Source organism: Pongo pygmaeus, chromosome 10 (assembly GCF_028885625.2).
Source record: "Pongo pygmaeus isolate AG05252 chromosome 10, NHGRI_mPonPyg2-v2.0_pri, whole genome shotgun sequence".
NCBI lineage: Eukaryota > Metazoa > Chordata > Mammalia > Primates > Hominidae > Pongo > Pongo pygmaeus.
The window spans coordinates 32,385,177-32,408,963 of record NC_072383.2 but is presented as its reverse complement, the minus strand read 5'-3'; the positions used below and the strand labels follow the sequence as shown (position 1 = coordinate 32,408,963).

Sequence of the window (23,787 nt, the reverse complement as noted above, 5' to 3'; positions counted from 1 at the left end):
AGCATATGAATTTTGGAGGCACACATACATTTAAACCCATAGCAGGGCTGTTGTTTGCTGACCCTTGATTTAAAGCAACAAAATCATTACTTAGCCTACATATCTGCAATGTAGGTAGCTTTTGGTTGGCCGCGCCTGTATTCTACTCGGTGTTAGTTTGGAAGGTTTGAAGTCTGAGGACTGAAATCATCTGAAAGCTCACCCACTCACAGGCCTGTCTCCTGGACCAGGCATATAGCTAGGGCTCCTTCTGTCTCTGTGTGGTCTTTCATTTGGTCTCACCAGTCAGGCAGCTTCAGGCTAGCTAAACTTTTTATATGTTGCCTCAGGGCTCCCAGAGTGTGTTACCAGGTTACCAGAGAGAGAGAGAGAGAGATGGAAGCTGTATTGCCTTTTTTAGCCTCTGCTCAAAAGTCACTCTGTCACTTGTCACTGCTGTTGCATTTTACTTGACTAGGCCAGGGGTGGGCATACATGGCCCCCAGGCCAAATCTGTCCAGCTGACTGTTTTTATAAATAAAATTGTGTTGGAACAAAGCCATACTTATGTGTTTAAAGGTTGGTACAAAAGTAATTGTGGTTTTGGACAGAATTTTAAATCATAACTTGGCTCAAGCACATCCTTATTAATCAAAATAGGAACCATTACAATCAACACATTTTTGCCAATGAGAAATAAGTTTGTTTATTCCTGTAACGTAAAAAATCCGTGCTTTGGGATTTGATGAACTCTTGGAAAGCATTTTCTGCATCCTGCTGGTTGTGGAAGCGTTTTCCCTGCAAAAAGTTGTCGGGATGCTTGAAGAAGTGGTAGTCAGTTAGCAAGAGGTCAGGTGAACATGGTGGATGAGGCATAACTGCATAGCCCAATTCGTTGAACTTTTGAAGTATTTGTTGTGTGATGTGCAGTCAGGTATTGTTGTGGAAAAGAATTGGGCCCTTTCTGTTGACTAGTGCCCGCTGCAGGCTTTGCAGTTTTTGGTGCATCTCATCGATTTGCTGAGCATACTTCCTGGATGTAATGATTTCGCCAGGATTCAGAAAGCTGTAGTGGATCAAACCAGCAGCAGGCCACCAAACAGTGACCGTGACCTTTTTTTGGTGCAAGTTTAGCTTTGGGAAGTACTTTAGAGCTTCTTCTTGGTTCAGCCACTAAGCTGGTTGTCGCCGGTTGTCTAATGAAAGCCACTTTTTGTCGCACATGACAATTTGATTGAGAAATGGTTCATTGTTGCTGTGTAGAATAAGAGAAGACGACACTTGAAAATGATGCTTTTATTTTATTTTGTTTTGTTTTGTTTGAGATGGAGTCTCGCTCTGTTGGCCAGGCTGGAGTTCAGTGGCACAATCTCGGCTCACTGCAACCTCCGCCTCCCAGGTTCAAGCAATTCTCCTGCCTCAGCCTCCTGAGTAGCTGGGTCTGCAGGTGCATGCCACCACGCCCTGCTAATTTTTTGTATTTTAGTAGAGACAGGATTTCACCATGTTGCCCAGGCTGGTTTCAAACTGAGCTCAGGCAATCCGCCTGCTTCAGCCTTCCAAAGTGCTAGGATAACAGGCATGAGCCACCGCAACTGGCTGAAGATGATGATTTTTAAAAATTTCCACTCAGCTCATGAGGCACCCACTTATCGAGTTTTTCCACCTTTCTAATTTGCTTCACATGCCAAACGGCCATAGAATGGTCGATGTTGAGTTCTTCAGCAACTTTTCATGTAGTTCTAAGAGGATCAGCTTCGATGATTGCTCTCAATTGATCATTGTCAACTTCTGATGGCCGGCCACTATGCTCCTCATCTCCAAGGCTGTCATCTCCTTTGCAAAACTTCTTGAACCACCACTGCACTGTGCGTTAGTTAGCAGTCCCTGGGCCAAATGCATTGTCGATGTTGTGGTTGTCTCCACTGCTTTACGACCCATTTTGAACTTGAATAAGAAAATTGCTTGAGGCCGGGTCGGGTGGCTCACACCTGTAATCCCAGCACTTTGGGAGGCCAAGGCGGGCAGATCACTTGAGGTGAGGAGTTTGAGACCAGCCTGGCCAACATGGTGAAACCCCGTCTCTACTAAAAATACAAAATTAGCTGGGCATGGTGGTGCAGGCCTGTAGTCCCAGCTACTCAGGAGGCTGAGGCCCAAGAATCTCTTGAACCTGGGAGGTGGAGGTTGCAGTGAGCCGAGATTGCACCACTGCACTCCAGCCTGAGTGACAGAGTGAGACTCTATCTCAAAAAAAAAAAAAAAGAAAAAAGAAAACTGCTCTAATTTGCTTTTTGTCTAACATTTTCAGTCTAAAATCTAAAATAAACAGCAAGTAATAAGTCATTAGCAAAAAAACATAAAGCGAGAAATGCCCATTAAAATGATGGGCCAGGCTCAGTGGCTCAAGCCTGTAATCCCAGCACTTTGAGAGGACGAGGCAGGCGGATCACGAGGTCAGGAGTTTGAGATCAGCCTGGCCAACACAGTGAAACCCATCTCTACTAAAAATACAAAAATTAGCCAGGTGCAGTGGCAGGCGCCTGTAATCCCAGCTACTTGGGAGGCTGAGGCAGGAGAATTGCTTGAACCTGTGAGGCAGAGGTTGCAGGGAGCCGAGATCGTGCCACTGCACTCCAGCCTGGGTGACAGAGCAAGACTCTGTCTTGGAAAAAAAAAGATTATAATATAACCACATTTATTTAAAAATGTATTCCAATATCAAATGGCAAATTCCAACAATGCAAAAACCACAATTACTTTTGCACTCACCTAATACAATGTGGAGTGGAGCAGTTGTGACAAAGACTGTATGGCCTCCAGAGCCTAAAATACTTATCTGTCTCTTTATAGAAAAAGTTTCCCAGATCCTGGTATAGGCACTCTCAGCAGCCTACCCAGGTTCAAGGAGAGTGAGCTCCACTTCTTAATGGGGAATTGTCAAGGTTTGGAAGAGTGTGTGAAAGTAGAAATATTATTGGAGCTATATCTGCCGCAAGGAATGAGTCATGTGGATACCAAGGGGAAGAAAGTTGCTGGGAAAGGGAAGAGCAGATTTTGATGGGAGCACGTGGGGTGTGTTCATAGAACAGTAACGTGCCATTGTTGCTGGAGCAGAGTGGGTGAGTTAGAGAGTACAAGATGAGGGCAGAGAGGTTGCTGGGGGCTGAGTCATGCAGGGCTTCCTTGTAGGCCATTATAAGGACATCAGCTTTTAGTGAGATAAGAGTCCATTGGAGAATTTTGGGAAGAGTGACAAGATCTAACATATTTTTTAAGGATTGCTTTGGCTCTTATAAGGGAAATAGATTACGGGGTACAAGGGCAGAAACAGGCTGTTACATCCAGACAAGAAAAGAGGGTGACTTAGATTAGAGTGGTAAGAGTAAAGATCGAAACAATTACTTTCTGACTCAGGAGGCTGAGGCGGGAGGATTGCTTTTACCCAGGAGTTTGAGGCTGCAGTAAACTGTGATTGTACCACTGCACTTCATCCTGAGTGATAGAGCAAGACCTCACCTCTAAAAAAGAAAAAAAAAGAAGTAACAGCAATTAGTTTCTGCATATATTTTTGCAGATAGAATTGATAATATTTGCTGATGGATTGGTTAATGGGGTAAGTGAGAAAGAGAGGAAGAAGTTAAAGATGACTTCAAGGTTTTTGTCCTGGGCAAATTAGATGGATGGAATTACAGAAAAGACTGATATAAGGAGAAACCGATTTGGAGGAAGAAATCAGAACTTCAGTTTGGGACATGGTAAGTTTGAATTGCCTATTAGACATCTTGATGGGATTGTCAAGTAGTTACTCAGTTAAGAGTCAGGTTCATGAGATTGCAGATTTGGGAGTTGAAAGAGTATATTTAAAATCATGGAAGAAATTGCTCCGGAAATGAACTTGGATAGAAAAGAAACCCAAAATGTGGCACAATCATGACATGAGCTTCAAAGCCAATAGTTTTTAGGGTAAAGGGAAGGACCATGATCTGAAATGGTTGTGAGGAGCAGTTTGGACACCCGCCTTCATGCTTAATGACAGTTGTGTTGCATTAATCCTATCCCACCATCAAGATTTTGTTTTTAAGCAGTGGGAACCCAGAAATCTTAACACTGAAAGAATTCCACTCTACAAAATAAATGAAAGTGGAATGTGCACAGGGGAAGGAGGGACACTGGCCCTTTCAGCTTCTTCCTGTAGCCTCTCACTCCCTTCCAAGGCCCTGAGACATTCCTGCTGCCTCCTTGGAACCCCTTTGAAAACCACTCGCCTTAGTGTTCCAAGATGGATGTGCTAAGAGGCACATCTAAATCTGTCCCTCTCCTAAAAACCCTTCAGAGGTTTCCCATTGTCCTCCCCACAGTTCTAACATGGCCTACCAAGGCCCTTCATGGGCTAGCCCCTGATGATTTCTCTTGCTTTCTCTCACGTCCACCCACCTTGCATTCTGTGCCCCACCCACACTGACCTGTTGCAGTTCCTCAGACTCTTCTGGGCTTTTGCACATGTTGTCCTCTCTGCCTAGAATCTTCTTTATCCACTAAGACCTATACTCGTCCTGAGGTTTCAGTTGGGCTTCATTTTTTCCTGGTAGCTCCTTCTTTTCTAATGTGTGTCTTCCTACTATTATATATTTTTCCCATAGCAACCCTTATTTACCCTATCATAGCGCTTCCCTTACTTTATAGTTTATGATTTTTAAAACTTACCTGTTATCCTTACTCAACTGGAAATACCGTAGGAGCATGGGCCATGTCTGTCCTTCCCACCGTTGTATCATAGGGCTCCTCTCATAAAAGGCACTTAATAAACGTTTTTTGATGGTTTGAAGGAATAAAGGAATTGTATTTTCTTGGTAATGTGGGGATGTGGGAGACAGTCTAAATTTTGTACCATATCGGTTATTAAATATAGAAAAAACTAGAAAGTAATAATGTATGGTTAAATTATTTCTATGTAAAAAGCATATTGCAATACAAAAATAGAAATATCTAAATATGAATAATGATTATTAGTTAGGATGGTTGAATTACAAGTTCTGTTTTCCTTAGTATATTTCAACTTTTCTGTAATTTCACTTCTTTTATTTAAAATGTTTTAACGAATCAATTCTAATTTTCTGTGCATTTTAAGTGTCTTAAATATAGCATCTTTAGCTCCTCTGGGTAATTTTGTTCTCAAGTTTACTCAATCCTGGGTAGTTCCCAAGAACTAGAGCATAATCTCTACTAGCAGTAATCTAAAATGCCTTGTTTCTGTGCTTCTGCTTTAGTAGATCAAAAAGCTTTCAATTTCCAAAGTTTCTTTTTCTTGGATAAAATACCATACTATTCAAAATAGCAAAGATGACACTGTTGTTTTTATTATTCTTTGTTTAACTTTTTTCCACTTCCTAAATGAGCCTTTTCCTATTTCCTTGTATTAAATACTTAAGTACTATTTTTGTGAAGTGCTTTTTAATATTTGTGAAATACTTTTGCATACTCTGTCTTCAAGTCATTCATACAGCAGCTACTGTAGATAAAGGAACTGAGGCTCACGGAAGTTATGTGGCTTGCTGAAGGCCACAAGCTTGGTTAGAGGTTTACTCTGGGACTAAATTAGTGATTGTCTTGTTCTTAGTAAAGCCCCTTGCATGTAACATTACACAGTAAAAGTTTTTCCCTTGTGTGTACTCCTTTTAAGAATAATTTTATATACATGTATATGAGGAATTTATAATATATTTCTAATTTAAGCCTATTGCCAATGTTAAATCTGGATAAAACCTGTCTTTTTGAATCCTGTTATGTTTAAAAACAACATTTATTTCTGGCTTGAAGTTATTTGTGTACTGCATTCTGATGCTTTTTTTTCTTTGTTTCACAGTTGTGCATGCCTAAAGGGCTATCTTTCAGGACACAAACGGACAATAAAGATCCCCAGTTTCACTCATTTATAATTACCAGGGAAGATGGTTCTCGCACCTATGGTTTTGTTCTCACTTTTTATGAAGAAGTTACAAGTAAGCAAATCTGCACAGCAATGCAGACACTTTACCAGATGCACAATGCTGAGCATTACAGCAGTGTGTATGCTTCATCTTCCTGCAGTATGGACTCATTGGCAAGTAGTCTTGATGAAGGAGATACAACTTCTCTTTTGAAACTCCAGCGATACAACTCCTATGATATTAGCAGAGACACCCTGTATGTTTCAAAAAGTATATGCTTGATCACACCGTTACCATTCATGCAGGCCTGCAAGAAATTCCTTATCCAGCTTTACAAGGCCGTTACCTCACAGCAGCCACCACCCTTGCCACTTGAAAGCTATATCCACAATATTCTTTACGAAGTACCCCTTCCACCTCCAGGGAGGTCACTGAAATTTTATGGTGTTTATGAACCTGTCATCTGCCAGAGGCCTGGGCCCAGTGAACTCCCCCTCTCTGATTACCCACTTCGGGAGGCATTTGAGCTCCTGGGATTAGAGAACCTGGTGCAGGTGTTTACCTGTGTTCTTTTAGAGATGCAAATCCTTCTCTACTCACAAGGTAGGTTTTCGTTGGATTTTACATTTTCTAAAAACAAGTACTTTTGCTCCCAACTCCTGTGTTTTCATGGGGTATATTATTAGAACCGAATAAATAATGATCACAGTCTTTTCTGTTTTGTGTAAAGGGAGCAGGTATGGTGGGACCAGAGGCTGAGATGAGACTGTGCTGTTTCTCTTTGAGGTGGCAGTCAGTGACTGCAGAGAGAAATAGGAAGGAACACAAGTGTTAACTTGGCTGATTTGGGTATATTTATTTATTAATGGAAATAGCCCTTTTTTCCTGATAATATGTAATCTTCATTAAGAAAACATTTTTTATTCATCATAATGAGAGTGAGAGAATTCTGTTACTACCAGAAACGTGTAGACTTCCCATTCTTTATGGATTAGTAAAGGTTCACATCAAAACTCAGCGAACATTGAAAAGGGATAAATGAAATTGTTGACTCTGCAGCTTCCTGAGGCAATCAACTTTGGATCTTTGCCTGTGGGAGCATTTCATCTGAGTGAGAGAAAAGGTGAGCAGGCATGAGACAGATGACTTTCCCAGGTCTAACAGTTCTGCCAGAGTTGTGTGTGTGTGTGTGTGTGTGGTTTTTTGTTTATGTTTTTTAATCTCAGAAGGAAGTTATCTTTGTGATATCTTTCATTCAAAGTTCTTCCAACACATATTAAGAAAATAACAAACTATGGATTTTATTTTACCAGTACATTTGTGAAGACTAATGTTGAGCCTAGACTAGGATACTAGTTGTCATCTGAATATGAATGTGTAGAGAAAATAGAGATGCTATGTCTTAATGGATAGTGAATTGAAGGAAATTATAAAATAGTACCTGTACACTGATAGATTCTTCAAAAAAGGTTGCACAAATATTTGGATTCACTTTTTTTTTTTTTAGACAAGTTCTCACTCTGTTACCCAGGCTGGAGTGCAGTAGTGCAATCATGGGTCACTGCAACCTCGACATCCCATGCTCAAGCTGTCTTCCCACCTCACCCTCCTGAGTAGCTGGTACTATAGGAATGTGCCACCACATCAGCTAATTTTTTATTTTTTGTAGAGACGGACTCTCACTGTCTTGCCCTGGCTGGTCTCAAAATCCTGGGCTCAGATGATCCTCCCGCCTTGGCCTCCCAAAGTGCTGGAATTACAGGCATGAAGCATTGCACCCGACTGGGGTTAGCATTTTGCTAACTTGTATTTAAGCTGGCAGAATTGTAGTGCAATCCTGACTGGTGCCGTCAAGCTTATTTTACCACTTTCCTTTTTTTATTTTTCTATTTTAAATTATAAGTGGGGCTGAGCCAAGTAGACTATATTTGTACTTCCCCATCTTGTGTGTATGTTGACACTATTTGTGTGTTGACAGCCGTTCACAAGGTTGTATTTTCTGCAGTTTATCCAACATAATGTTCTTTGATAATGTGTTTGATATCTCAATTTTTGTTGTCAGGAAGTTATTCTCTAATGACCAATCTAAATTCTTTCCTTCTTTCGCCCACTTTCTTTTTATATATATATATATTTAAAATATATTTTAATGAAACACTTTCTCATCTTTAAATAAAAAAATAATATCAATTTTTTAATCTGAAGCTCCTTGGGCATTAGGAGTTAATTGCTTTCTGCTCCACAGATTTCAGGCCGCTGCACTAATTCCCCAGTGCTCTTGAGGCAGAGCTTAGACATGTCCTCCTCAGTTGGAGGTCCTTGTGGCAACTTCAGGGGCTTCATTCCTACTGACTGTTTAACCACTTTCAGTTTTGCATTCACTGAGGCAATATGCTTGTGAACTTGAGGGGTATGTGTTTTCTAATTTGAGCATCTTTATTGTATCTTTTTCCCAATATGGACACCTTTTTGTACTTTTTTATTCTGGTAACAATATGCAGTTTCTGAGGATTCTGTGGATCTCCATCATATTTTTCATGATCTGCAAGTGAAGGCTGAAACGCTTTATATGGAATTCTTGACCTGGTAAATTTGTGATGAATCCAGTCTATGTAAATGAGAGACTTCACACCTTTTGTCCCAGTCTGTAGTTCATTTTGCCTCTTGAGCTACTGACAGCAAAAGTCCCTGCCATAAGTGTAGTGACTGTTCTCTTTAGAGAGAGCACCTGCTAAATATTCAGCATGAACCTTCCCACCAGCAGAAGCTGAGGACTCATTCCTTCCATCATTACTTACAGATCACCTTTTTGTATCTGAAAAATTTTACCTTAAGTAATTCTTTCTTCCTTTCTTCCTTTTATTTCCCTGAATGGAGTAGGGATTAGAGAATGGCTAGAAGGGGCAGAGACTTGGAGCTTAATACCTTATGGTGTTTTAGCCCATTAGAAAAAAATAACTTTTTTTTTTTTTTTTTTTTTTTAAAGACAGAGTCTCGCCCTGTTGCCCAGACTGGAGTTGCATGATCTTGGCTCACTGCCACCTCCACCTCCCGAGTTCAAACGATTCTCCTGCCTCAGCCTCCCGAGTAGCTGGGACTACAGGTGTGCACCACCACACCTAGCTAATTTTTGTATTTTTAATAGAGACAGGGTTTTCACCATGTTGGTCAGGCTGGTCTTGAACTCCTGACCTCATGATCCACTCACCTCAGCCTCCCAAAGTGCTGGGATTACAGGCGTGAGCCACTGTGCCTGGCCAAAAAAAATCACTTTATATTCTAGACTTAGAAGAAATCTTAAAGGCCATTTTCTTGAATCTTGAAGTTCAGTTTATTTGTGTTCTGCCTAGAGAAGCAATTTGGGTTAGAAAGAATATTGGAGGTGGGTGGGTTCTTTTGTTTTGCCTTTAATTTTTAGAGATGGGGTCTCACTGTGTTGCCCAGAATGGAGTACAGCGTATTCACAGGCACAGTCATAGCACACTGCAGCCTCAAACTCCTCAGCTCACACCATCCTCCCACCTCAGCCTCCCAAGTAGTTGAGACTGCAGGCACATACCACCATGCCTGGTTTAGAGTATTGGTTTTTGAAGTCATAACAATCCTGGGTTCAAATATCTACTCTGTCATTTATTAACTACACCCATGGGCGAGTTAGGTAATCCTCCTGTGTGACAGTTGCCGCATCTCTATAGGGATAATAGTTTGGGTTTTTTTTTTCTCCTTTCTCACTGATTTATTATGACAATTAAATAAGAAAACATGTATAAAATACTTAGGGTATAATTGACACTGACTAAATGATAGCTGATGCTATTATAATAATTACTAGTTTTATTAGTCCCATATAATGTTCTGTAAATTATTCTTATCTCTAAGTTGTGAAGGTTCAATGTATTACTACATTTAACATAAAACCTTTTTAAATGATACAGTCAAGAGTTTATTTCAGAGTTGAGAACCTAATAAATGTTCTTTTATATTGTATACCGTGCTTTTTTTAGAAGGCAAAAAAACCCCAAAACCTTCCATTATCACACTTCCTCTTTTATTTTTTATTTTTATTTTTTTTTATTGAGACAGAGTCTCGCTCTGTCGCCCAGGCTGGAGTGCAGTGGCGCAATCTCGGCTTATTGCAACCTCCACCTCCTGGGTTCAAGCGATTCTCGTGCCTCAGCCTCCCAAGTACCTGGGACTGCAAGCACGCACCACCATGCCTGGCTAATTTCTTTGTATTTTTAGTAGAGATGAGGTTTTGCCATGTTGGCTAGGCTGGTCTCGAACTCCTGACCCTAGGTGATCTGCCTGCCTTAGCCTCCCAAAGTGCTGGGATTACAGGTGTAAGCCACCGTGCCCGGCCCACACCTCCTCTTTTAAATAGCACGTTATGTCTCACCATTTGTGGTCTGTCCTCAGCTCTCCTATTTCTGCTCTTTTTTTGTTTGTTTTTTTGAGACAGGGTGTCACTCTGGTGCCCAGGCTGGAATGCAGTGACATGATCGTAGCTCACTGCAACCTCAAACTCCAGGGCTCAAGCAACCTTCACCCCTCAGCCTCCTGAGTAGCTGGGACTACAGGCATGCATTACCATACCTGACTAATGTTTTTTATTTTTAGCAGAGATGAAGTCTCACTACACTGCCCAGGCTGGTTTGAAACGCCTGGGCTCAAGCGATCGTCCTGCCTCAGCTTCCCAAAGTGCAGGGTTTACAGGTGTGAGCCACTGCTTAGCTTGTCCCGTTTGGTTTATGGAGTCTGTTCAGGAGTTTTAGCTCATTAATATCTACCAATTTATTTCAGTTTCAAATGAAGAAGAATAAGCATTTATGGATATGGTTTTATACTCTGAGTATTTTTTTGTAATCTGTATGCTGAGAACAGCAGAGTGAATCCTGAGATTGTAGAGCTAGATTTTTAAAAAATTTAAAGTGTCATACCCAAAAAAATTGCCGTACAGTAAATTTATAACCATTCACTAAAATCACTCTATGTTAGGAATTGTGCTACAAAAAGGCATTATATATTTTGGATCTTTTCCCTACATTTAATCCTCTCAACAGTAGTGAGTGAGTACTGTTGTGCATTTTTTGTTGAGGAGGAGATTGAGGCTTGGGGAAACTAAGTAATCTGCCCAAGATGTTACAGCTAGTAAGTAACGTAGTACTACTAAGAATTGGGTTTCATCAGTCCTTTTTCAGATGCTTAATCACTGTGTTAACTGTATTGGGCACTGCACTTAACCTCTCCTTATCTGTCTCAATATTTATTTTTAAATGATTAACTCATTCTGTGGGTCTATTGTAAAGGTGTCATGTGAAGTAATTGTAGAGTATAAAATGAAAGCTCTGTGTAAATCTAGATTTTAATATTGACAATGTCTCTTCTATTAGAGAAAAATATTTCATTTAAATGAATGAAATAGGTGTCCTTATGTTGATTTGTACTTGGGTGCCCTCCTTTACTCTTCTTGACTGTGTTAAGGGGGTTTTAATAACATGTGATACTTCATTTCTTACTCACTGATAAAGCTATGCCATAAATTTAAAAACATTGCATGTGCTGAAGAGTTACCATGAAAACCCAAAGTGAATCAAAGTAGATGGATTTCAGTGATGAAAATGTCCTTCTAGACTGATTTGAAATTCTGATCCACAGCCCATTTAAACCAATTCAATCTGTTATTTAGGAAGTGTATATATCACTGTCACTTTGCAGTGGTAACTAGCTAGAAATTCTAAGTAGAGAAAATGTACCCAGGATGTGAAGGCTCTTTTCTAGGACCCCAGATCAGAAATGGGCACTTTGTTCTGCAATTGGGAAATACCTGGAACAGCACAGTATGAAAATCAGAGTATGATTCTTTTTTCAAAGAACTAGTGGAAGAATAAAAGGGGAATTTAAACACCATTGTCTAACTTTTGATACCAATAATTGAAGTCTAAGGAACATTTTTGGGCCTTGCTTACCTCCTTTGGTTCTTCATAGTGGAAATAAACCACTACCCACACCACACTGCATGCCTGTGTACCTTTGCGGTGCTCATCTGCCATCCCTCTGTTCTTTTCATTCCTCTGTGAGTTGTATGTGAATTAACCTTGTCAGAAGGTGGAAGCTACTTAAAGTTTTCTTGAAAAAGTTGGGAGCTTTCTCATCACAAATTGCTAGGCATGCTCAAGTGGACATCATAGTTCTCCTTGGAACTGCCATCCATAAACCAAACAGTACTTTGTTGGTCAACTGAGAGGTGTTTATAGGGCATTGTCCAAGTGACAATTAAATGCAGAATGTTCTCCTGCAGTTCCAAAGTCAGTCCTAGGGAAAAAGAGGCTCCCTATATGTGAGAATCTCTTCCTTGCATTCCTCTGGTGACAAGATCCAGTATAAACCATTTCCTTTTCATTAGGGAATTCTTTTGGGCACTGTCCGCTCCCATTAGAGTGTTTTTCCAAAATCGTCCTAGATACCATGGATATTTCAAGTTTCAGCATTGTTTTATGTCCTTCAGTCATAGGGGCACTTTAAACCAATATCCAATAACAAACCTAGTAGTTGCCTCTGAAATGGAAGTCTGTAGTCCGGCACCCTGATAGTTGTCACTGGGAGGCACTCGCAGGCTTTCGACATAAGCCCTAGCCCACACTCCACATACAGAGAATTTGTCTGTACCAGTGCTCCAGCTTCTCAGTTCCATACTGCGTGAGCTCAGGCAATCTAATTCATTCCCATTTAGCATGTCCAATTAATAATTCTTGAAGGGTAGATTGACACTGTGCCCTCTGTTTTACTGTACTAGGTAGGAGAAATGGGGTGAAACAGTCAAACATAAGATCCACTCCCATAAAACATTTAGATAAAGTGTGTTTAAACATTCCAATTTCATTCAAACTTCCTCCTTAATCCTATCAACCTTAACACTTTAATATATTATCATTCTACTTGTAGCCTGCGTTAAGCCTGTAAGGCACTGTGTTGAGGCAGTGGCTCGTGCCTGTAATCCCAACACTTTGGGAGGTTGAGGCGGGAGGATCACTTGAGCTCAGGAGTTTGAGACCAGCCTGGGCAACATGGCAAAACCCCATCTCTACTAAAATACAAAAATTAGCTAGGCATGGTGGTGTGCACCTGTAGTCTCATCTACTACAGGGGCTGAGGTGGGAGATCGCTTGAGCCTGGGAGGTGGAGGTTGCAGTAACCTGAGATTGTGCCACTGCACTCCAGCCTGGGTGACACAGTGAGACCCTATCTTTTTTTTAAAAAAAGACTTCGCTAGAAGATTTTGGTGCAACAGCGTATAAGGCTCTCAGATGAGTCCCAGAAACTTCTCCATCCCTTGATTATTTGACCCACTCCTGTGCATTAGGTTTTGGGTGTTCAGCAAGGTATCTTGGCCCTTTTGTCAGTCTTTATTTTGATTAATTTGCCTTACTATATATCCCCAAGCAATTCCAGATCATGTTTCTAATTGTAATCTTTGCCTTCTTACATTTTAAATTTCTCTGTGCTGGGGCAAATAGAGCAGATTTGTTTGAGCCCTTTAATTTTGGGAAGCCATCTGAGGGTCCTTATAGTCCATGCGACCTTTGGTAGTGCTATATTAAGACTTTCATTTCAGGCTGGGTGCCGTGGCTCATGTCTGTAATCCCGATGCTTTGGAAGGCCGAGGTGGGCAGATCACCTGAGTTCAGGAGTTTGAGACCAGCCTGGCCAACATAGGGAAACCCTGTCTCTACTGAAAATACAAAAATTAGGCAGGCATGGTGGTGTGCACTTGTAATCCCAGCTACTTGGGAGGCTGAGGCAGGAGAATCGCTTGAACCCAAGAGGTGGAGGTTGCAGTGAGCTGAGGTCGTGCCACTGTACTGCAGCCTGGGAGAGAGGGCAAGACTCCATCTCAAAAAAGACTTTTGTTTCAGTCCCATCAAGGTCTGTTTTATTCACCCCATTTCTTAATAGACACTTAAAAATTTCCACCCTGCTGGGTTGAGTCCTTTGACTCATTAATGTTTTTATCAGCATCTGTAAGGTGAGAGTAAGCTGAGATAGCAAATTCAATAAGGCTTCTCATAATGTTAGATTTTGAAGCAGTAAAGTTACATGGAGTGCCCACATAAAAGGAGCCTCCCTAACCGCAGCATTTGCCGTGGGTAACGGATGTATTCAGCGGGTGAATATCCCGATTATCATAAAGCCAGTCCTATGTGGCTTTTGTGCAACGCATATCAGCTGCTTCATCTGGGGTGTTCCACTTGGAATTTATAGGGGGAATTGGGCAGTCTCCCTTCTCAAGGTAAATAGACTTTGAGTAGCTTTTATCCAGTCCTTGAGACTGGCTGTTCCCTCAAGGATTGGATAAAACAGTTCAATTTATTTCTGACTGAATCATCACCTTTGTATCTGGATCACATATAGCCATCTGTGATTGTTCCATAGTGAGCTGTGGGCCCTGTGTCAACCCAAGCATGTTCTTCCACGCTGCAGCATTTAAAAATAAAGATACTGCCTCGAAATTAGTTCCTGTAGCAGAGATTCATCAGGAAGTGGATGATACTTATCTATAAAATGAGACTTCACACCATCCCCTGGTTTCTGTTGAGGGCAGGAGTTCAAGACCAGCCTGGCCAACATGGTGAAACTCCATCTCTACCTCCCTTGTGGCCCGGTGTGGTGGCTCACGCCTGTAATGCCAATACTTTGGGAGACCGAGACGGGCAGATTGCTTGAGGTCAGGAGTGTGAGACCAGCCTGGCCAACATCGCGAAACCCTGTCTCTACAGAAAAAAAAAAAAACAAACAAACAAACAAAAAAAAACAGACATGGTGGTGTGCGATTGTAATTTCAGCTACTTGGGAAGCTGAGGCCTGCGAATTGCAGGTTGCAGTGAGCTGAGATCACGACACTGCATTCCAGCCTAGGTGACAGAGCGAGACTCCTTCTCAAACACAACAAAATTATGTGGAAACAACAAAGAGTGTCTCTAAGATCTCTGGTCACCAGAAAGGTAGTCCACATGGGGGAACCACAAAATCAAGAAACTACAGAATACCTGAGGGTGTTGGTGAGGAAATGCCCAGGTGGTTTCCACATAATTTTTCCCGTTGGGAATGGCTTTGAGGCTAGTTGTCAAGCCCCGACCAGCAGAAATCGGAGCTTGGTCCAGCATCGAGGTTGACCTAGCACTCTTTTAAATTTCATTTTAGCTTTTACATAGAACAATAACCAAGGGATTTTATATTTAACTTTTTTCTATTGGTTTGTATTTCCTTATATATCCAGTGAACCCCACTCCCTGGGAGGTGGATTCATCTCTAAATTCCATTAGTTACTTTTACCTTTAGTAAATGGTCTCAGCACAGCTACTGCTCCATGCCATGAGTGGCCACCCAGGAATTAAAGTTTTCTAATTCCCCACCCTCTCATTGTCCCTCTTCCCAAACCACAGGTTTCCATGAGCCTGGGCTGTTATAACAAATCTCAGTTTTTCTGACACCAAGTGAGAGCGTCTTTCCTCCCCAACACCTGTCAATTTGTGATACCAACTGGATGCCCAACAGTTCAATTCATTTCTAACTGAATGTCAGACTCCACAGGTTTAAGAGTTCATTCTCACAAGACTGTCCTCACTTCTGATGCCAGCCACAAATGAGGTATCAAGTGTCTTGGTTTATTTGTGTTACTATAAAATACCTGAGGCTGGTTAATTTATAAAGAAAAGAAGTTTGGCCTGGTGCAGTGGCTTACACCTGTAATCCCAGCACTCTGGGAAGCCCAGACAGGCAGATCTCTTGAGCCCAAGAGTTCAAGACCAGCCTGGGTAACATGGTGAAACCCCATCTCTACAAAAAAATGAAAAATAAGGCCGGGCACAGTGTATCACACCTGTAATCCCAGCACTTTGGGAGGCCAAGGTGGGTGGATCACCTGAGGTTGTGAGTTCGAGACCAGCCTGACCAACATGGAGAAACCCCATCTCTACTAAAAATACAGAGTTATCCAGGCATGGTGGTGCATGCCTGTAATCCCAGCTACTCGGGAGGCTGAGGCAGGAGAATCGCTTGAACCCTGGAGGCAGAGACTGCTGTGAGCCGAGATTGCACCATTGCACTCCAGCCTGGGTAACAAACGAAACTCCATCTCAAAAAAAAAAAAAAAAAAAATTAGCCAGGCATGGTAGTGTATGCCTGTAGTCCCAGCTACTTGGGAGGCTGAGGTGGAGGATCACCTGAGCCCAGGAATTAGAGGCTGCAGTGAGCCATGATTATGTCACTGCACTACAGCCTCGTGACAGAGCGAGACCCCATCTCAAAGAAAAATAAAAAGTTTATTTGGCTCACAGTTCTGTGCATGTGCTAGCATCTGCTTCTGATGAGGGCTTTGGGAAGCATCTACTCATGGCAGGAGGTGAAGGGGAGCCAGAATCACATGGCAAGAGGAAGGAAGCAAGAGAGAAGAGGGAGATGCCAGACTCTTTTCAATAACCAATTTTCATGGAAAGTAAGAGTGAAAACTACTCGCTCACAACCATGAGAATGGCACAAAGCCATTCATGAGAGATCCACCCCCAGGACCCAAACACCTCACCTCCAACATTGGGGCCAAACAAACCGTGTCCAAACCATAGCACCAGGCCACATACATTTTTTCTTGGATGACTACAAAATCAGGGGTTCTCCAATACCATCCCCCAACCTCTCAAGTTCTATAAATTCCCAGAATGATTCACAGAACTCAAGAAAGCACTTTACTTACTGCTAACTGGTTTATTATAGAGGATACAACTCAGGAACAGCCAAATGGAAGAGAGGTGTAAAAGGTGTAGGGGTGGGTGCAGAGCTGCTATGCTTTCCTTGGACTTACCCAGCACCTAAATGTATTTGCCACTCCAGAAGCTCCTCTATATTTCTTCTTCTTTTTTTTTTTTGAGATGGAGTCTGTCTCTGTCACCCAGGCTGGAGTGCAATGGCGTGATCTCGGCTCACTGCAACCTCTGCCTCCAGGTTCAGGTGATTCTCCTGCCTCAGCCTCCCGAGTAGTGGGATTACAGGCACATGCCACCACAGCTAGCTAATTTTTGTATTTTTAGTAGAGACAAGTTTCACCATGTTGGCCAGGCTGATCTTGAACTCCTGACCTCCAGTGATCCACCTGCCTCGGCCTCCCAAAGTGCTGGGATTACAGACCTGAGGCAGTGCACCTGGCCGCCTCTATTTTTTTCTTGAATAGATTTTTGTTCCTTGCTATTTTCTCTAAGAAAATTTTTATTAAGCTTTCAATTTATTAGCAAAAAGTCTTAATATTTCCTTATTTTCTTGACCCCTGTTATATCTGTAGCTTTGTCCTCCTTTTCATTCCTAATACTGTTTGTGCATTCTCTTTTTCCCCCAGCTATTTTTACCTGAAGTTTGTTAATTATATTACTTCTTTTTGTTTGTTTGGTTTTTTGAGACAGGGCCTCACCCTGTTGCTCATCCTGGAGTGCAGTAGCACAATCAAGGCTCACTGCAGTCTTGACCTCCCTGGGCTCAGGCATTCCTCCTGCCTTAGCCTCCCATGTAGTTGGAGCTACAGGTGTGTGCCACCATGCCTGGCTAATTTTTTTTTATTTTTTGAAATGACAGGGTCTCACTATGTTGCCTAGACTAGTCCCAAACTCCTGGGCTCAAGCGATCCTCCTGCGTTGGCCTCCCAAAGTGCTGGGATCACAGGCATGAGCCATTGTGCCCAGCCCTATTACTCTTTTTAAAGAACCAGCTTTTACTTTCATTGGTATCTTCTATTGTACCTTTGTTTTGTTTTATTAATTTATGGTTTTGTTTTTATTATTCACTTCTTTCTGCTACTTTTTTTGGGCTTATTAAACCTTTCTTTCTCCCCACCTGCCCACCAAAGCCAGTATCTTAAGCACTTGAGTCCTGTGTTAGCTACATCCCACAAGTCTTAGTATCTGATATTTTCATTATCATTGAATTCTTAAAAAAAAAAAAAAAAAATTTGAGACAGGGTCTTGCTCTGTCACCCAGACTGGAATGCAGTGGTGTGATCACAGCTCATGGCAGCCTCAACTTCTCAGGGTCAAGCCATCTTCCCACTTCAGCCTCCCTGGTAGCTGGGACTACAGGTGCATGCCACCACACCTGGCCAATTTTTAAATTTTTTTTAGAGGTGGGGTCTCTGTATGTTGCCCAGGCTGGTCTTGAACTCCTGGGCTCAAGCAATTCTTTCACTTCGGCCTCTCAAAGTGCTGGGGTTAGAGGTGTGAGCCACCATACCTGGCTAGTTCTAAAAGTTTTTTAAATTTCATTTATTTTGGCCATTTGTCTTGTTTTCTCTCTCTCTCTGTTTTTGGTGTTTTGAATTGATTTAAATTTTTTTCTCATTGCAGTTTTTTCTGTTTAGATGTTATATGCTCTTTCTCTTTCTTAATGGTAAATTTTGAGATTTCAACATGAACAGTTACTCTTATGTTATAGAATCTTCACAGATAATCATAAAATGCTTTAACTCCATGCCCATCGTGGCTTACTTGTTATGATTGTTCAGTTTTAATAATCCCTCAAATGAGACATTTTTATTCTATGCACTTGGTTTTGTTTAAATTTACTCATAGTGACCTTATTTTGTTTTTCTTTGAAACAAGGTCTCACTCTGTTGCCTAGGCTGCAGTGCAGTGATGTGACTGAACTTCTGGGCTCAAGCGATCCTACTGCCTCAGCCTCCTGATAGCTGGGACTACAGGCACACGCCACCATGCTGGGCTAATTTTTTTCTTTCTTTTTTTTTTTCTTTTTGTAGAGATGGGGGTCTCACTATCTTGTCCAGGCTGGTCGTGAAGTCCTGGGCTCAAGCAGTCCTCTGCCTTAGCCTCCCAAAGTGCTAGGATTATAGGTGTGAGCCACTGTATCCAGCCTCAGTTATTATTTTTTGAAAATTCACATTTTATTTCATATCTTAGAGATTTCTTTTGAGATCAGTCTTCTTCCTAACATGTGTTCTTGGAAGTTCCTTTCCTGAGATAGCTTTCTCTATTAGATTTTGTTTTGTCCTTGTTTTTGAAAAATAGTTCATTGGATGTTAAATTCTATGTTAAAAGTTTTTTTCTCTTAGTACTCTGAGGATAATATTCTATCATCTTGTGGTTTCCTGTGTTGCTGTTGAGAAGTCAGCTATCACCTCTAATGTCATTCTAATGAATGACTCTCGTTGTTATTCATTAGCCAGAAATCTGTCTTTTCAACTCTGGTTATATTTAAGATTTTCTGTCTTTGGTGTCTAATATTTTGACTGATTTATCTGAATGAGGCTTTCTTTATTCTGCTTGTGGTTCATTATGTTTCCTGAAATTTAAGAATTAATGTCCTTTACCCATTTTGGAAAATTCTCAACTATCTTTGTAAATATTGCGTTCATGTATCTTTTTTTTAATCCTCCTGAAATTCTAATTAAACTTCTTTTTTTTTTGGTTTGTTTTTTTTTTTTTGAGACAGAGTCTCGCTCTGTCGCCCAGGATGGAGTACAGTGGTGCGAACTCTGCTCACTGTAACCTCTGCCTCCTGAGTTCAAGCAATTCTCCTGTCTCAGCCTCCTGAGTAGCTGGGACTACAGGCGCATGCCACCACGCCCAGCTAATTTTTGTATTTTTAGTAGAGACGGGGTTTCACCATGTTGGTCAGGCTGGTCTCAAACTCCTGACATCAAGTGATCCACCCGTCATGGCCTCCCATAGTGCTGGGATTACAGGCATGAGCCGCTGTGTCCAGCCTTAAACATGTTAATCTATCTTGCTCAATCTTCCGTTATCTCTCAACCCCCCGTTGTTTTTTTTTTTTTTTTTTGGAGATGGAGTCTCACTCTGTTGCCAGGCTGGAGTGCAGTGTTGCGATCTTGTCTCACTGCAAACTATGCCTCCCGTGTTCAAGTGGTTCTCCTGCCTCAGACTCCCCAGTAGGTGGGACCACAGGTGTGCGCCACCATGCCCAACTAATTTTTGTGTTTTTACTAGAGACGGGGTTTCACCATGTTGGCCAGGATGGTCTCGATCTCTTGACCTCGTGATCTGCCCGCCTTGGCCTCCCAAAGTGCTTACAGGCGTGAGCCACCACACCCAGCCTCATTCCCATTTTTTGTGTGTCTCTGTGCTGCATTCTGGGTAATTTCTCCACATCTGTCTCCTACTTTATGAATTCTCTCTTTACCTGTGTTTAATCTACAATTAGCCCTTTCCTTGACATTTTTTGGTCACAGTGAAGCTTGTTACAGACAAACATGTTTAGGTTGGGTGGCTTAGGTGGTGTGGTGGCTCCACATTGATGTCATACTGAGGACAGGGGTCAAGTACTCCATGATTAGTCTTTGCTCTTACTTCAGGAGCTGCCAGAGGCTGTGCCTTTCATTTTCTAGTGCCGTAGGTCATTGTTGGCAATACCTGAGATGAATTTCTGTGAAACTAGGGAGATAAGCCCAATTATGCATGTGTCTGAGACCTCAAAGCCAACATAATGCTCAGTCACATTGGGCCAGGCGCATGGCTCAACGCCTGTAATCCCTGCATTTGGAAGGCTGAGACAGGCGGATTACTTGAGGTCAGGAGTTTGAGACTAGCCTGGCCAACATAGTGAAACCCCGTCTTTACAAAAATACAAAAATTAGCCAGACATGGTGGTGTGCACCTATAATCCCAGCTGCTGGGGAGGCTGAGGCAGGAGAACCACTTGAACTCGGGAGGCGGAGGTTGCAGTGAGCCAAGTTCATGCCACTGCACTCCAGCCTGGGCAGCAGAGCGAGATTCCATCTCAAAAATAAAAATAAAAAATAATCAGTCACAGCATCCAGGATCATAGGTGTATAATCCTCCAGCTACATCAGGAAGTCCATCAGAGGCATGCTGGATACCACCAGCAGCTTCACATCTCCATTGGCAGTGCTTGGCAGGGCATAAGCCTTGCTAGACACAGCTCCTGGTCTGCACCACCATGGTTCCTGTGCAGCCAGCCACAGGTCCAGACCTAGACCCCTCTGTTGCCCTTGAGGGGCTCACCTTATTCTCCACAGTGATGCTAATGGACAGCGTGGCAGGGGCTGAGGCAGCAGAGGCCATTGCCACCTTGGGATCTGTGCCAGAGCCACCACTAGGCAAATTTTTGACAGTATGTTTTTATTGTATAACATAGTCAAGCATAATTTTTTAATGTCTACTTTTATTTCATTTTACATGCCTTAGATGTTAACATATTAATTTCTCAAAGCACATTTACTGGCTACTCATCATGTAGTAGGTCATATGTAGAATGTTAACAATTCTGAGATTAAAAATATAGACATGTCCAGGCACAGTGGCTCGTGCCTGTAACCTCAGCACTTTGGGAGGTGGAGGCAGGCAGATCACTTGAAGTCAGGAGTTCAAGACCAGCCTGGCCAACATGGCGAAACCCCGTTCTACAAAAAACACAAAAAATTAGCCAGGCGAGATGGTGCACAGCTGTAATCCAAGCTACTCGGGAAGCTGAGGCATGAGAATCACTTGAACCTGGGAGGCAGAGGCTGCAGTGAACCAAGATTGCACCACTGCACTCCAGCCTGGATGAAAGAGTGAGACCCTGTCTCCAAAAATAAATAAATAAAAAGAAAAATACAGATATTGCTCTCTAGGAGATGATGGTGTATTGGGGAGGAGAGACCATGAAGAGAGAGTTATGATAGAATTGTAATGTTTTAGTGAGATGAATAATTCCTGTGATGGAAATAAAGATAGGGTACTGTTGAAGCATGTAGATAGTACTCTGGTGATAATAAGAAGTGTTAGGGAAGGCTTTCCAAAGAAGCAATTGCCTGAGGAAAAAGTGGAACCTAGTCAGGCAGTGCAAGAGGAAGGGACATTCTGGGCAGAGGAAAACAATATACAAGGGGCGCAAGGCCTGTGAAAACATGGACTGCAAGCAAGTGGTCTTACTGCATATGGAGTGATGATAAGGAATGAGGCAGACAAGTGCTAAATCATGAAGAGCCTCATGTGCCTTGCTGAGGCCTGTCTTAAATATTAAAATAACTTCTTTTATACATTCATCACTTTGAGTATCAATTATAAAAAGACTTTCCTAAAATATTTAAGTTTAAAAAAAATGCTTAAAGAAGAAAACTCTGCCTTTTATTTCTTGATTCAGTTAAAAAGAATTGTCTTGTTTCTGCTGAGTAATTGCATTATTAAAAAGTGTGTGGGCCGGGCACAGTGGCTCACACCTGTAATCTCAGCACTTTGGGAGGCCAAGGCGCGTGGATCACCTGAGGTCAGGAGTTCGAGACCAGCCTGGCCAACATGGTGAAACCCCATCTCTACTAAAAATACAAAAAAATTAGCCAGGTGTGGTGGCATGTGCCTGTAATCCCAGCTACTCGGGAGGCTGAGTGAGGCAGGAGAATCGCTTGAACCCGGGAAGTGGAGGTTGCAGTGATCCGAGATTGAGCCATTGCGCTCCAGCCTGGGCAGCAAGAGTGAAAACTCCATCTCAAAAAAAATAATAATGTGTGTGGTACTTCAACCAGTCCTGAAGAGAATGCAGAACTAGAAAGAAGAATAGACATAGAACACCCACAACACATGGATGGAATAAAATCTAAGCATGTCTTTTTAAGTTATAGATATCTAGCAAAATTATATATATTATTATCCCATCATGTATTAATTCAAAAATATTGTTTTAGCCTCTATTATATGTCAGATACTGTGGTAAATACTGAGGTCACAAGAATATAAAAGGCCCCAGTCCTTGGTTGAAATGATGGCCACAGAGATCTAAGGAGATTTCTCTGGATTTGGTCTTCATGGTCTATAACTGTAAATAACTGTCTCTTCCTACTCCTGGTGGGTTTTTGTTGTTGTTGGGTTTTTTGTTTGTTTGTTTTTTGTTTTTTTGAGACAGAATCTCACTCTGTCACCCAGGCCTGGAGTGCAGTGGTACGATCGCAGCTCACTGCAACCTCTGCCTCCTGGGTTCAAGTGATTCTTGTACCTCAGCCTCCCAAGTAGCTGAGATTACAGGCATGTGCCACTATGCCTAATTTTTATATTTTTACTAGAGATGGGGTTTTGCCATGATGGGCAGGCTAGTCTTGAACTCCTGGCCTCAGGTGATTCTCCCTCCTTGGCCTCCCAAAGTGCTGTGATTACAGGTGTTGAGTCACCGTGCTTGGATTTTTGTTTTTTGGTTTTTTTTCTGAGACGGAGTCTCACTGTTGTCCAGGCTGGAGTGCAGTGGCGCAATCCCGGCTCACTGCAACCTCCACCTCCTGGGTTCAAGCAATTCTGCCTTAGCCTCCCAAGTAACTGGGGTTACAGGTGCCTGCCACCACGCCATGCTAATTTTTGTATTTTTAGTAGAAATGGGGTTTCACCATGTTGGCCAGACTGGCCTCTAACTCCTGACCTCAGGTAATCCACCCACCTCGGTCTCCCAAAGTACTGGGATCACAGGCATAAGCCACTGTGCCTGGCCAGCCTTTTTTTTATTTTGTTAGGATTCTGTTGAACTTAAGAGGAAAAAAACATAACATTTAGTAGTATCAGTAAATTTTAGTCAGCACTGGGTGTGAAGTAGGTCCTGTGCTTTATGGGTAAAATCAGAGAAAATGGATGCCACTCTGTCCTTAGGAAACCCACAGAGAGGAGAGACAGTACGGGGGCCAAGTGCCATAATGGAGTCCTGTGATAGTGCAGAACTTCAATTAGTTCTGATTAGGGCACAGTTTCTACATCTAGGGGCCATCCAGCCGACCTCAGGGGTTTCAGGTCAGCTTTTCATCCTCACCCCACCCCCGCCCCTGGGATAAAACCCATATTGCCTACAGTTCAAACATCTGCCTGATTATCCTAGCAGAGTGGTAGGGACT

The 23,787-nt window shown here is 42.2% G+C and overlaps 1 protein-coding gene across 6 annotated transcripts in view; it reads left to right on the top strand.

Moving 5' to 3' along the window:
* Positions 1-23,787, top strand: part of DENND5B (DENN domain containing 5B) — a 193,835-nt gene that overhangs the window by 90,183 nt on the left and 79,865 nt on the right. For 5 of the 6 annotated variants that reach the window (XM_063672594.1, XM_054442514.2, XM_063672593.1 and 2 more), the window contains one exon: positions 5,846-6,512. In XM_063672594.1, the coding sequence (XP_063528664.1) occupies positions 5,846-6,512 (667 nt within the window). Of the gene's footprint in view, positions 1-3,404; positions 3,738-5,845; positions 6,513-23,787 lie in introns of those variants that run through there. The other variant, XM_063672595.1, reaches the window with a different exon arrangement.